The sequence below is a fragment of the Lethenteron reissneri genome, chromosome 67, assembly GCF_015708825.2.
Source record: "Lethenteron reissneri isolate LAM-NWPU_2019-01 chromosome 67, ASM1570882v1, whole genome shotgun sequence".
Classification (NCBI taxonomy): domain Eukaryota; kingdom Metazoa; phylum Chordata; class Hyperoartia; order Petromyzontiformes; family Petromyzontidae; genus Lethenteron; species Lethenteron reissneri.
The window spans coordinates 739,403-751,849 of NC_083845.1; the positions used below are offsets into that span (position 1 = coordinate 739,403).

At 46.6% G+C, this 12,447-nt stretch overlaps 1 protein-coding gene across 1 annotated transcript in view; it reads right to left on the minus strand.

The window, feature by feature from the left end:
* Positions 1–1,804: 1,804 nt before the first annotated feature.
* LOC133360089 (tenascin-like) overlaps positions 1,805–12,447 on the minus strand; it is a 47,070-nt gene continuing 36,427 nt past the window's right edge. Inside the window, exons 3-5 of the mRNA XM_061578678.1 lie at positions 4,648–4,894; positions 1,991–3,135; positions 1,805–1,903 (exon numbers count right to left, since the gene is read on the minus strand). Of these exons, the coding sequence (XP_061434662.1) occupies positions 1,805–1,903; positions 1,991–3,135; positions 4,648–4,894 (1,491 nt within the window). The remainder of the gene's footprint in view (positions 1,904–1,990; positions 3,136–4,647; positions 4,895–12,447) is intronic.

Here is a 12,447-nt window from a genome sequence, read left to right on the forward strand (position 1 = left end):
TAAGGCAGTGATCAGGGGTTGGACCCAGAGCCCCACGTGCACAGCAGAGTATGAGACGTACCCAAATTTCGATTTGGGCGGATTTCCCTTCGTATCGTACCCCCGCGTGTGTGAAAGGGAGTTAATGTTTAACAATGTTACATTCCCTGATGTTTTTAAATAGAAACATTTACATTTAAAGCTTTTACATTAATAATTCTACATCAATAATTAAAACATTTAAATAAAAATTCACTCACTGCGGCCTAAAGCCTACAGCTAGGCCTAAAGCCTAGAACTAGGCCTGAAACTCTCCCTTCGTATCGTCCGATTAGGTGTAGCAACATCGCCCCCTACTGCAAACACTTGGCAGGACCCTACAAAAACCTTTACACTCAGTGAGGCTTTCCTGGCTAAACAAGTGTAATAATACATTATGTTTATATTCTTTGGTTATTCGTTCCTACCAGCCCACCCTGCAGGGACCTGTTTACATTAGCTCCAATAAATATATATTATAAATTGATATTACTTGAACGTCCATTGACTGACAAGAACTCGGTAATGTCAATTGAATGTTGATTGAGTTATCGGTGGTAATAGAGATATGCACAATTAAGACTTTGATATTAAAGTTGACTTCACCATATAGAATACAATAATTGGGTCTAGAATGTGAGGGTGTTTATGATAACTAGGAGGTACGAGTGGATCAATTATTTTTGGGTTGTATTATATTGTAATTTTTGCGCGGGAAATCGAATAAGATGGCGCCGTGCCTCGTGGCGAGTTATTTCATTATAATTATTACGAGTGTCAATTGTTTATTTTGATCAGTCCAACTCGAATCACTACACATAACGTGGTTGGAAGATGATTATAGTGTTTTGGTGATGAAAATATAACTGTTTTTTTTATAGTTTATAACATTTGGTATTGTGCTGCGTTATGCTTTCATTGGGAAGGCACAAAATGGCTGCCTTAGAGCTTAATTTTAGCATTGAGCTAATGGGGTGAGCGGCCCGGGTGTTATTGCAGAAGTTACGTTCCCGATTCAGGTTTACGAAATACTTGTTTAATATTTTATTGTCAGTATAAAAAAAACGCGACGATCGAATCTGGCTCAACGCTGTGTGATTTGAGTGACATCACACATGTGTGCAGTGATGTCACTACTGTGCATGCACAATTGCTCGGCAACCAACAATCTAGCCAGGAAGCCAGCCAGCAAAATTTTATTTAAATAATATAGTATGATTTCATAAATGAACTGGTTTCCTCAGAGATGCAATGTCCTTACCTTCTGTGCAGTCTTCCCCAGTGAAGACTTCATCGCAGACGCATTTCCCGTCGACGCATCTTCCTCTGTCACTGCAGTCGTTGGGACATCTAAGATCGCTACAATCTTCCCCAGTGAAACCTTCATCGCAGACACATTTCCCATCGACGCATCTGCCTTGTCACTGCAGTCGTTGGGACACCTAAGTTCGCTACAATCTCCCCAGTGAAGCCTTCATCGCAGACGCATTTCCCGTCGACGCATCTCCTTTGTCACTGCAGTCATTGGGGCACCTAAGTTCGCTACAATCTTCCCCAGTGAACCTTCATCGCAGACACATTTCCCGTCAACGCATCTTCCTATGTCACTGCAGTCATTAGGGCACCTAAGTTCACTACAATCTTCCCCAGTGAAACCTTCATCGCAGACACATTTCCCGTCGACGCACCTTCCTGTCATTACAGTCGTCGGGACATCTAAGATCGCTACAATCTTCTCCAGTGAAACCTTCATCGCAGACACATTTCCCGTCGACGCACTTCCTTGTCACTGCAGTCGTTGGGACACTAAGTTCGCTACAATCTTCCCAGTGAAGCCTTCATCGCAGACACATTTGCCATCGACGCACCTTCCTTGGTCTTGACAATCGTGGGACATCTAAGTTCACTACAATCTCCCCAGTGAAGCCTTCATCAGACGCATTTCCGTCGACGCATCTTCCTTTGTCACTGCATCGTTGGGACATCTAAGTTCACTACAATCCTCCCCAGTGAAGCCTTCATCACAGACGCATTTCCCGTCGACGCATCTTCCTTTGTCACTGCAGTCGTTGGGACATCTAAGTTCACTACAATCCTCCCCAGTGAAGCCTTCATCACAGACGCATTTCCCGTCGACGCATCTTCCTTTGTCACTGCAGTCGTTGGGACACCTAAGTTCGCTACAATCTTCTCCAGTGAAGCCTTCATCGCAGATGCATTTCCCATTGACGCATCTTCCTTTGTCTTGACAATTATTGGGACAGGTCAATTCACTGCAGTCTTCCCCAGTGAAACCTTCATCGCAGATGCATTTACCATTGACGCATCTTCCTTTGTCTTGACAATCATTGGGACAGGTTAATTCACTGCAATCTTCCCCAGTGAAACCTTCATCGCAGATGCATTTCCCATTGACGCATCGTCCTCTGTTTTGACAGTTGTTGGGACAGGTCAATTCACTGCAGTCTTCGCCCGTGAAACCTTCATCGCAGACGCATTTCCCATCGACGCATCTTCCTTTGTCTTGACAGTTGTTGGGACAGGTCAATTCGCCGCAGTCTTCACCAGTGAAGCCTTCGTCGCAGATGCATTTCCCATCGACGCATCGTCCTCTGTCCTTACAGTCATCCGGGCAGGTCAGTTCACTGCAGTCGTCGCCGGTGAAGCCTTCGTCGCACACGCACTGGCCATTGACACAGCGGCCGCGGTCCTGGCAGTCATTCGGACACCGGGTCCCACTGCAGTCCTCGCCAGTGAAACCCTCGTCGCAAACGCACACCCCGTCCACGCAGTTGCCCCGGTCGCTGCACTCGTTCGGGCAGCGCTGCTCGCTGCAGTCGTCGCCCGTGTAGTCGTCGTCGCACACGCACTTGCCGTCGACGCAGCGGCCGTAGTCGTTGCAGTCGTTGGGGCACTTGAGCACGCGGCAGTCGGGCCCCGAGTAGCCCTCGTCGCACAGGCACGCGCCGTCGACGCAGCGGCCGTGCACGCACGGCGGCGAGCACGTCGGCTCCGTGCAGTTCTTGCCGCTCCAGCCCGGCTCGCAGATGCAGCCGCATGTCTCCAGGCTGAAGGAGCCGTGGCCTCCGCACGCGGGCAGGTAGTCGGTGCGGCCAGCTGCAAGCGACACGCAAAGCAAATGCGCCTGCTCAGTAAGTCAAATAAGTATAACCCGTAAAAACAAAGTTTTTCACTATAAATCCTTTATATGCGTGGCATCGGGGCGGCTAGAGTCCTCTCGTCCTCTGGCTTGAGATGGCTGCCACCTATGGGTCAGATGATTGTCTGCCAGTATTAAGCAATTGGTAATTAAATATTTAATTTGTTTTCCCTAAACAGTGTAAAATTTTGGAAAAAAATTTTCACGAACATTAATTGTCTCGCACAACGAGTCCGTGTGCAAAATGTCAGCTCGATTGGATCACGGGAAGTGGGTTAAAAAACGACCGAAAGATTTGCACGGTCGCAAGCAAGCAAGTGAACTTAATATAAAGGATTTAAAAACAAAGAGCCATCGCTCCCGTGTAGCCAGAACCGGCCCTAGACCCAGGGGCGGTTTCTTCATTAGGGCGATTGGGCGACGCACCACCAATGTCATTCAACCACAGAGTCACGCTAGCCGTCACTGTGCCTCTGGATATAGTCCAATCAGCGTCATGTCACGTTCTGTGGAGTACCGCCTCTTTTTGGGCGATTTCACTCCGGCTGAGAATCGCCCAGAGTGTTCCCATAGACTTACATTCAGAGATGTTTTTTTTCGAACGGGGGGCGCTGCAATGCATTCTCTATGGCTTCCGGGAGGGCTCGCACTAACGTGCTTACGTCATCGTACGTAAGCACATTTCATCCAACAATATTATTTGTCGCCACCTAGTAGAATCTTTAATAAAAGAAACTTGAGTGGATTGTATTAATAGTGAGTATAGAAACAAACAAGATGTATTGTAAGAGTCACTTTATTTTTCATTAATATTAAAGAAGTGAAGTTGCCTTTACATGCTTAAGCTGTTAATTTATCTTTTGCATGGGTGGACCTTATCCTTATAAATCATCCAGACATTTGCCCCCCCTGAGAGATTTTGCAGGAGCCGCCACTGCCTAGACCTTTGGGGGCCCTAAGCAAAATTTGGTTGGAGGCCCCTTTGATGTATGATTTTTTTCACCCACTAGCTAGCAGTGACTCTAGGGGGGCCCTCTGCTGGCCACGGGGCCCTTTGCAATTGCAAGGGTCGCTTAGTGGCTGGGCCGGCTCTGCGTGTAGCCTTAACAGACTGCAGGGGCAAGTGCTGTTAGCGAGCAGCACCTATGAAGGCCGGCACGGGACACGAGGGATGCATGGCGAGCACCACGCCCAACCGCCTTCGTCTCCTGAGTGACGATGTTTACACGTCATAGCAGGTACTCATTTGAGGCTGAGTCGACCTCAGGGAGGCCCAGGAACGATTCAGATAACCGTCACTGGTGTTGGCGGTCGTAAGCGGGTATCGAACTCGTGTCGCCGGGTTCATAGCGCAGCGCGCTGGCCGTTACACTGCAGCTAAGCATATCACACGGACACGGTTCCTAGAACCGCACTCATCACAGCGCGGATGATTACAGCGTGTAGTGAGAGGTGACTGGAGCTCTCACCACTCGCCGCGTTCCCCTGGCCCCCGTTGCAGCAGCCCCCGGAGGCTCCGGAGCAGAGCTGGCGTAGAGAGGAGACCTCGTTCTCCATGGCCTCCAGGCGACTGAGCAGGTCCTGGAGGTTGGGCAGGGCCCCCCCACCGCCGGCCCCTCCACACCCGCACGCCTGCGGAGGGATGTTGATGCGGTGCGTGAAGACCACGCTGTTCTCGCCGTCTTCCGTGCGCTCTACGTGAGAGTGGCCTGGAGTCTGCACACAGGAACAGGGCACATGGGTTGTGTTCAGCGTGGGGGAACAAAGTAGCAGGATGTTGTACAGGTTGTGTTGTGCGTTCGTTTCCGCACGGTTGCACTTTATTTTTGCTCAATGGGTGTCCGCCGCTTAAGTCGTGGGTGTTTTCATTGTTTTTGTGCCAAGCTCCTGTACCGTTCCCATTCTACACCATTGGAACCTCATTTGCCAGTAAAAATATGATAATAGTTTTTTTACCCTTCTATCTGGCAACAAAACTGACACCTTTTTTACAAGGAGTCATGTTTGCATAGACCACAATACCTGCAGTCATAATGCAAACAAAAAACATAACTCTGATAATATATACACTGTCCTTGAAGTTGATTGGTCCACACCCGAGACAGCTTTCCTTAGAGCCTAGTCTCACATGGTGTTGGACCAGATGACGCCAAAAGGCGCACAACTCAAAGACAATGCGCCATCAGAGTAAGAGAGCTCGGGGTAAGCATTTACACCATTGGAACCTCATTTGCCAGTAAAAAATATGATAAAAAAATTTGCATTATGGCTGCAGGTATTGTGGTCTATGCAAACATGACTCCTTGTAAAAAAAGGTGTCAGTTTTGTTGCCAGATAGAAGGGTAAAAAACAATTATCGTTCCCATTCTGTTATAATGTGCACTTTAGCCTACTTCACTGAGGTCGATATTGGCACGTATAATTAAGATCGATTGATTGTATGTACGTTGAAATTATTTCGCAACACCATACACAGCCAACCGCGACAACACTGGTCAACACACTTTTTTCTGGCATAAGGTATTCCAACGGTTTTAAGGTAATTCCAAATCTGGCATCAGTTTTTGTCTATCACGTCAGGTTTTTGAGATATCAAATATTGCATTTTCAATAAAAACTGCGGAAGAAAAATATTAAATAAATGTGGATATCTACATAAAATGATATTATAAACACACTATTCTAAAAATACAGCACCGTATTTTAACACTAAAGCAGTCACTGACTCGCAACAACTTGCAATCATAAGTGACAGAGTTAATTTCGGGTAAAATCAATGAAAAGGGCGTATGCCGATAGCATTAAAATGAGACGTGATAGAGCAAATCTGAGATCAGATTTGGAATCAGCACCCTGAAATTAGTCTAAAACAGCTGCAAAAGTCCAGGCCAGAAAAAAGTTTTTTTTTGTTGTTGACCAGTGTTATCGGAGGTGCGGGAAAAGGACAACAAACGGAACACAAAAAGCCGTTCGAATGAACTGAGTTTTCAATCTCGATGATTTAAAAGTGCACTGCTCCAGTAACTTCCTAATACCAGAAGGAAGACAAGTTACAGTTGCGAAATAGCACGACCAGAAATACCAGAAAAAAAGCTCATTGCGGTAATCTATCTTCAGTGTGGGGAAACAACACAACCTACCCGACCTAGTTCTCCTGGGGACCCTGATGACACAATGGAAAACCCACTTCCTTCTGCTCACGGAATTGGATATCCACCTGCCTCCTTGATGGATGAAGCCCAAACATAGTTTGCAAACAGATTTTGATTTTGCATTGAACGGAACGGTATGTCGCCGACACTCCACGAGACGTGTAATCTGTCGCGTCTCCCAAGTGCTCTTTAATCCCCCATTTTTTTTACACCATTTCTGTCATCCCCATTTTGGCTATGGCGGTGAAAATGGAAACTCTTACACGTGTCTGGCACCTCTGGCTCGATGCCCACTTGAATTTCGGGAAATAAACACTTAAACCCACGAAACTGAAAGTCAGATTCAAAGATAAATTCTGCTTCTCATTATCCACTTGCCATTACCTCAAGGCATCCTCCTTCCGACCAGAACTTTATTACAGCGATGCGATTCATCAATCTGCTCGTAGTTCTGCGCTGGATCACTTATATCGTGTCTTTCACTCTGCCCTATCGCTTATTCCAGATGAGGGGTCACTCTATTTAACATTGTAACCACTGTTGTAAGTGAAATCAATCATCCGCTATCCTAGCCGAGAGATATTCATCCATCCCGTTTTGTTTTAAGGACGTCAACGGAGAGCTGACATTGGCCTTAGCAGGTTTGCTGAAACTGTGGGGCGCAGTGTCTTATTCAGCACTAAAACAGACACCCCCCATTTTAAACCCATGAAGAGATGGAATTTGAATACGATTAATGGGAACGCAACACAGTAATGACATAGGCAGACACCGGGCCTCCACCCACAGCGCATTGAGTAGCCACGTTTCTCCCGACGCGTCATAGAGGTCTGGGCTGGCCAGTTCAAGCTCAGTGGATTTAGAGCGACGGTTTCTAACATTTACTGCAGCCGCGCACCCCCTTTGCTTCTCAATCGTTCTCAAACACAAGGCTTTGGTCGGATGTCTGCAGCAGACATCGTGCTGCTCAAGGCAGCAGACATCATCGCGACTATCGAGATTTTCCACCTGAAGACCAGCGCTTGTGTGTTTGCGTTCGAAACGTCGTGATTGTTTTATTTCTACCAACGTGACTTTACCGAAAGAAACCAAAGAGTATGGATTCCTGCAGTCACGAAAGCTTCAAATCAAGATTAGTATGTAAGTGCCGGTGCTTAATTTGTGTTTTGATGATTTACCTCCTAAGAAATCTGGCCGTGTCTCGCACCCCCACAAAGGGCATCTCGCACCCCCAGGGAGTGCGTGCACCTTAAGAACCACTGCTGTAGACCAGCAAGAGGCACTACAGACATGATCTTCTCTGCTCGACTACTGCGAGAGAAGTACCACGAGCAACATCAAACCCCTCTACGTGGCCTTCTTTGATCCGACCAAAGCCTTCGACTCCGTCAACCGTGGGCCCTGCTGAAAAAAATGGCTGCCCCCATAAAGTTTTTTTTCTTCTTCTTGGTTCTTTCAGTAAAGTCACGTAGAAGAAAAATAATAAAATAATAAAAATAAAACATTAAAAATGATTTTATATTATTTTATTACTTTATTTTATTATGTTTTACTTTTATTATTTTATTATTTTCCTTCCACGTGACTTTACCGAAAGAACCACGAAGATGAATCCCTGCAGTCACGAAAGCTTTAAATCGAAACTCATAAAGTTTGTGAACATTCTCCGTCTCCTCCACGATGGCGTCCAGGGCGGTAATCGTCTGCAATGGCTCCACGGCTGACCCGATTGACATAAGGGCCAGCGTCGAATGAGGACGTGCTATTGCCGCAATGCTCTTCTCCATCTTTCTTGCAGTGACACTTCATCTACCATTGGACAGACTCCTTGTTGGTGTAAAACGAACCAACAGGATGGACGGCAAACTCTTTGATCTCGGCCGCTTCAGAGCCAAATCTAAGATCGCGTTCGCATCTCTCGTGGAGCTGCAATATACAGGTGACAGCAGTAGTTGGTGCTTGTACGGTCACCGATCTTCAGGTAATTGTTGATGTCTTTGCCGGAGCGTACAGCAGGATGGGCTTACACTCAACACCAGAAAAACAAAAGCATTATTTCCGCCGAATTCAGTGTTCCATCACCTCCACCTCTAATCAGGGTCCAGGATACCTTATTAGAGAACGTGGAGTATATTCCTCATCTTGGCAGACATCTGTCACGCAAAGTAGACATCGACAAGGAGATTCAACGTCGCAGCCTTCGTTCGCCTAAGACAGGAGTCTTAAATGGCCACGACATCATCAACGACCACCAGATTAGTGGTCTATAATTCTGTCGTGATCCCCACACTCCTGTATTGCACAGGGACGTGTGAAACGTAGAGAAGACACCTCAAGGCGTTTGAGAAATTCCATCAGCGCTGCTTACAGAAAATGCTTGGCATCACCTGGCAGATGCAAACAAACCAAATGTCGGTGTTCTTGAAGAGGCCTGATCCTGGAGTTTTTTAAAGCTGCCATCACTCAACGTCAGCTCTGTTGGGTTGTGCACATTATCACACCTCAAGGCGTTTGAGAATTTCCATCAGCGCTGCTTACGGAAAATGCTTGGCATCACCTGGCAGATACAAACAAACCAAATGTTGGTGTTCTTAAAGAGGCCGGATCCTGGAGTTTTTTTAAAGCTGCCATCACTCAAAGTCAGCTCCGTTGGGTTGTGCACATGATCAGCAAGTCCTTCTATTCCCAACTCAAGATCAGGACACGCTCCAGAGGGGCCAGCAGAAACATTACAGGCGCGGTTGCTCTTACACTTGGTGAGAGCAACATCACCAAGTGCAACATCGACCCAGGTAACATGGGGGGGGGGGGGGGGGGGCGGGCAGCTAGCACTCGAGTGCTCATCTTGGAATTCGAGTCACAAAGATGCCGGCCATCGCGAAACCGACAAAACGGGCACGAAGGAAAGAACGCAGCCAGGCTAGACGGGTCACTCGAAGTTTCCAAACTATCAATAACGACAACACGCGGCGCCATCACTGTGAACAAGGCGTTGTTGGTTCCAGGATGGGCCTCGTCAGCCACCTGTGCATACCCACAAACCCTGACCAATAATCGCTGTCCATGGAGGATCATCACAGTTGAACTCGAGGGATCCCAGATGATGATGATGTGCAGACTGAGAGACCTCGGCGTTCACTTGCTGCGTGCAGGGCTCGTGGTAGAGGGCACGAATGCGGTTTTTAAAAAATTAAAGCAATCGCATGCCATCACGGTGCTTGGTGCTTTCCCTAGGGGCCACTCGAGAATATTAACAACATATATTTCGCAAATGTGCTTTGACAATTGGACTGAACCCTGTGTCAGATGTCACGGTGTCAGATGTGATACATCCGGTTTAGTTTGAAGGCGTCGGTGGGGCCCAGGCAGGGATTTTGCCCTGGACCCCGCACACCCCCCCCCCCCCCCCCCACATGGACTGCCCTGGCTAGAGTTGCTGCTAAAGTGTTGCTGCAATACAGAGGCTGGTGCAACCGCTACAGCCGTAAAGAGCCTTCAAATATAACAGCAAGACCAAGGTTTGCCACTCCTCCACGTATGTTGAACTACTCTCGCACCGTACGTAGCCAACTGTGCTAATCGGAGGGGCAGGGGAAGGACAACAAACCAAACAAGAAGCAGTTCTAAAGAAATTAGTTTTCAATCAAGATGATTTAAAAGTGCGTAACTCCAGTGGCTTCCTAAGAGAGCATTCCAGACGGCCGCAGAAGCGCATCTGAACGTAACACAATGATTCAGCAGTGACCACCGTCTTTGTTTGATGGCTGCGAGGATGTCCGGAGTTTTCGTGATGGTGGTTTATGCTCCTTCACGAGATCAGCGAGGTATTGTGGTTCATTTGTGTCAAGCACTTTGTGTGTAATAAGTGCGACCTCGCAGTGGTAGCTACAGGGCCGGCATCTGGGGGTCACCTGCATGGGGGTTTCACCACCCCGTGGGTAAACCCTCTCTGTGTGCAAGTGTGGATCTGGGCTTGAGCAATGTGTGGTGTGCAGTAGGGTGGGTAGAAAAATACATAGTGTAATGTTACATAAATATGATAAAATTCCTCTTGATATACAAATTATTTTGTCAAGGCGCTCTTCCTCCTCCCTCCCAGCTTAAATAGACGCTCCAAGCCCAGGACGTGTCATTCAGACTCTGTCTTATCGACAGACCTGTTCTTCACCTGAGGACGGCTGCTTGCGTTGTGGCCGAAACGTCGTGAGAATTATTTTATTATGTTTTGTTTTATTATTTCCATTCTACGTGACTTTACCGAAAGAACCAAGAAGAACATGCAAGGGTCTTGCACCAGTGCCGTGGCAGTGTTTAACACTGGGCAGGTTTAATAGGCTGTGCAAGCCCGGCACGCCACTCCACTCGGCTGTTGGGACTTACCCACCTGGCGCCCATTAATTTAAATTGGCGAGTGGGGGCCCACAGGCGTGGCGTAGAAGTGGAGGAGAGATAAGAAGAGCCTTTTAAAGCCATGGAATGAATTCGGGGACTCGAGAGGGTTATTATCACTCATGTTGCGTTTGAAGTTGTCGGGTGTTTTGTTGAATGTAAATGGTGTAGGCTTTCTCACACGTGACTTTTACGATTCATGATATTTCGATTTAAAACTTTCGTGACTGCAGGGATTCATCTTCTGGTTCTTTCGGTAAAGTCACGTAGAAGGGGAGTAATACAATAATAAAAATAAAACACAAATCAAATAATTCTCACGACGTTTCGGCCACAACGCAAGCAGCCGTCCTCAGGTGAAGAACAGGTCTGTCAGACGCTGTCTTTCCGACAGACCTGTTCTTCACCTGAGGACGGCTGCTTGCGTTGTGGCCGAAACGTCGTGAGAAATATTTGATTATGTTTTATTTTTATTATTTTATTATTTCCATTCTACGTGACTTTACCGAAAGAACCAAGAAGATTTTTGATATATTTGTTTAATCTGGTACAATCGCGTGAGTGAAATTCCAACGTGTGTCGTGCACCCTCCTCCACCCGGCACGGTCAAATGAATAAAGTTATCACGTGGACAAGCATGCCGGGCCTTGCTTATTGCTTCAGCACACCGGTACAGTGGAGAGTAGTCCATGGCGTTTAGCAATTGAGTTCGACATTTTTGCTAAAAGGATGATTCTAATACAGCGTCATTCACAACAAGGTCTCACAGCGCTCTGCATAAAATAACGCGACCCTCAACTGATAAAACTAAATAAAACCCTTAACAGATACAACCCCTGAAAAGTACAACTAAATAAACCCTTAACATATAAAAAAAAATATTTGCAAATAAAACTGAAAAAAAAAATCTTATACGGATAGAACCAAAACTCTTACTAAACCATTAACAGATAAAACCCCCAAAAAACACAACTGAATACAACACTAAATATATCCTTGACAGATAAAACCCTAAATAAATAAAACTGATAAACCTTTGCAGCTAAAACCTTAACAAAATATATAAAACCTTAACAGATGAAACTGAATCAATCCCTTAACAGCTAAAAGCCGATACAAATACAATTTAACCCTTAGAAAGAAAAAAAACTTTAATAAATCAACCGAGGAAAAAAACCTTTACAGATAAAACCATTAAAAAAATAACATCTGAATAAATCTTAACTGATTAAGAACAATGAGTCGACACGTAACCTGGCCAAGATCCTCGTCAAGATTATGGAGCATGGCCAACCAACCGATAACAACTCAGGAAAACCCAGACACAGCGCAACCCCCCCCCCCCCACCAACGTAACTCTGCCCGCCCGCATTCTCAAAGGGTGCTAAACTCCTAAGCGGTTGTTGCTCTTTGATGATTTACAACGTGAAGTTTGTTATCCACCAGCGAGCCGTGAAACCGCAGCCGCTGGTGCCTATCTGTAATAATCGACGCACGTGCCACCCTCCCCTCCTCGCCTGGGACAGCCCGGGCCAAGAGGAGAGCCTGGCAAGAGTGATCTAAGCGATGAAAGGAATCCGGACTCAGCCAAAAAAAAAATTTACCCGTAAAAACAAAGTTTTTCACTATAAATCCTTTATATGCGTGGCGGCTAGAGTGCTCTCGTCCTCTGGCTTGAGATGGCTGCCACCTATGGGTCAGATGATTGTCTACCAGTATTAAGCAATT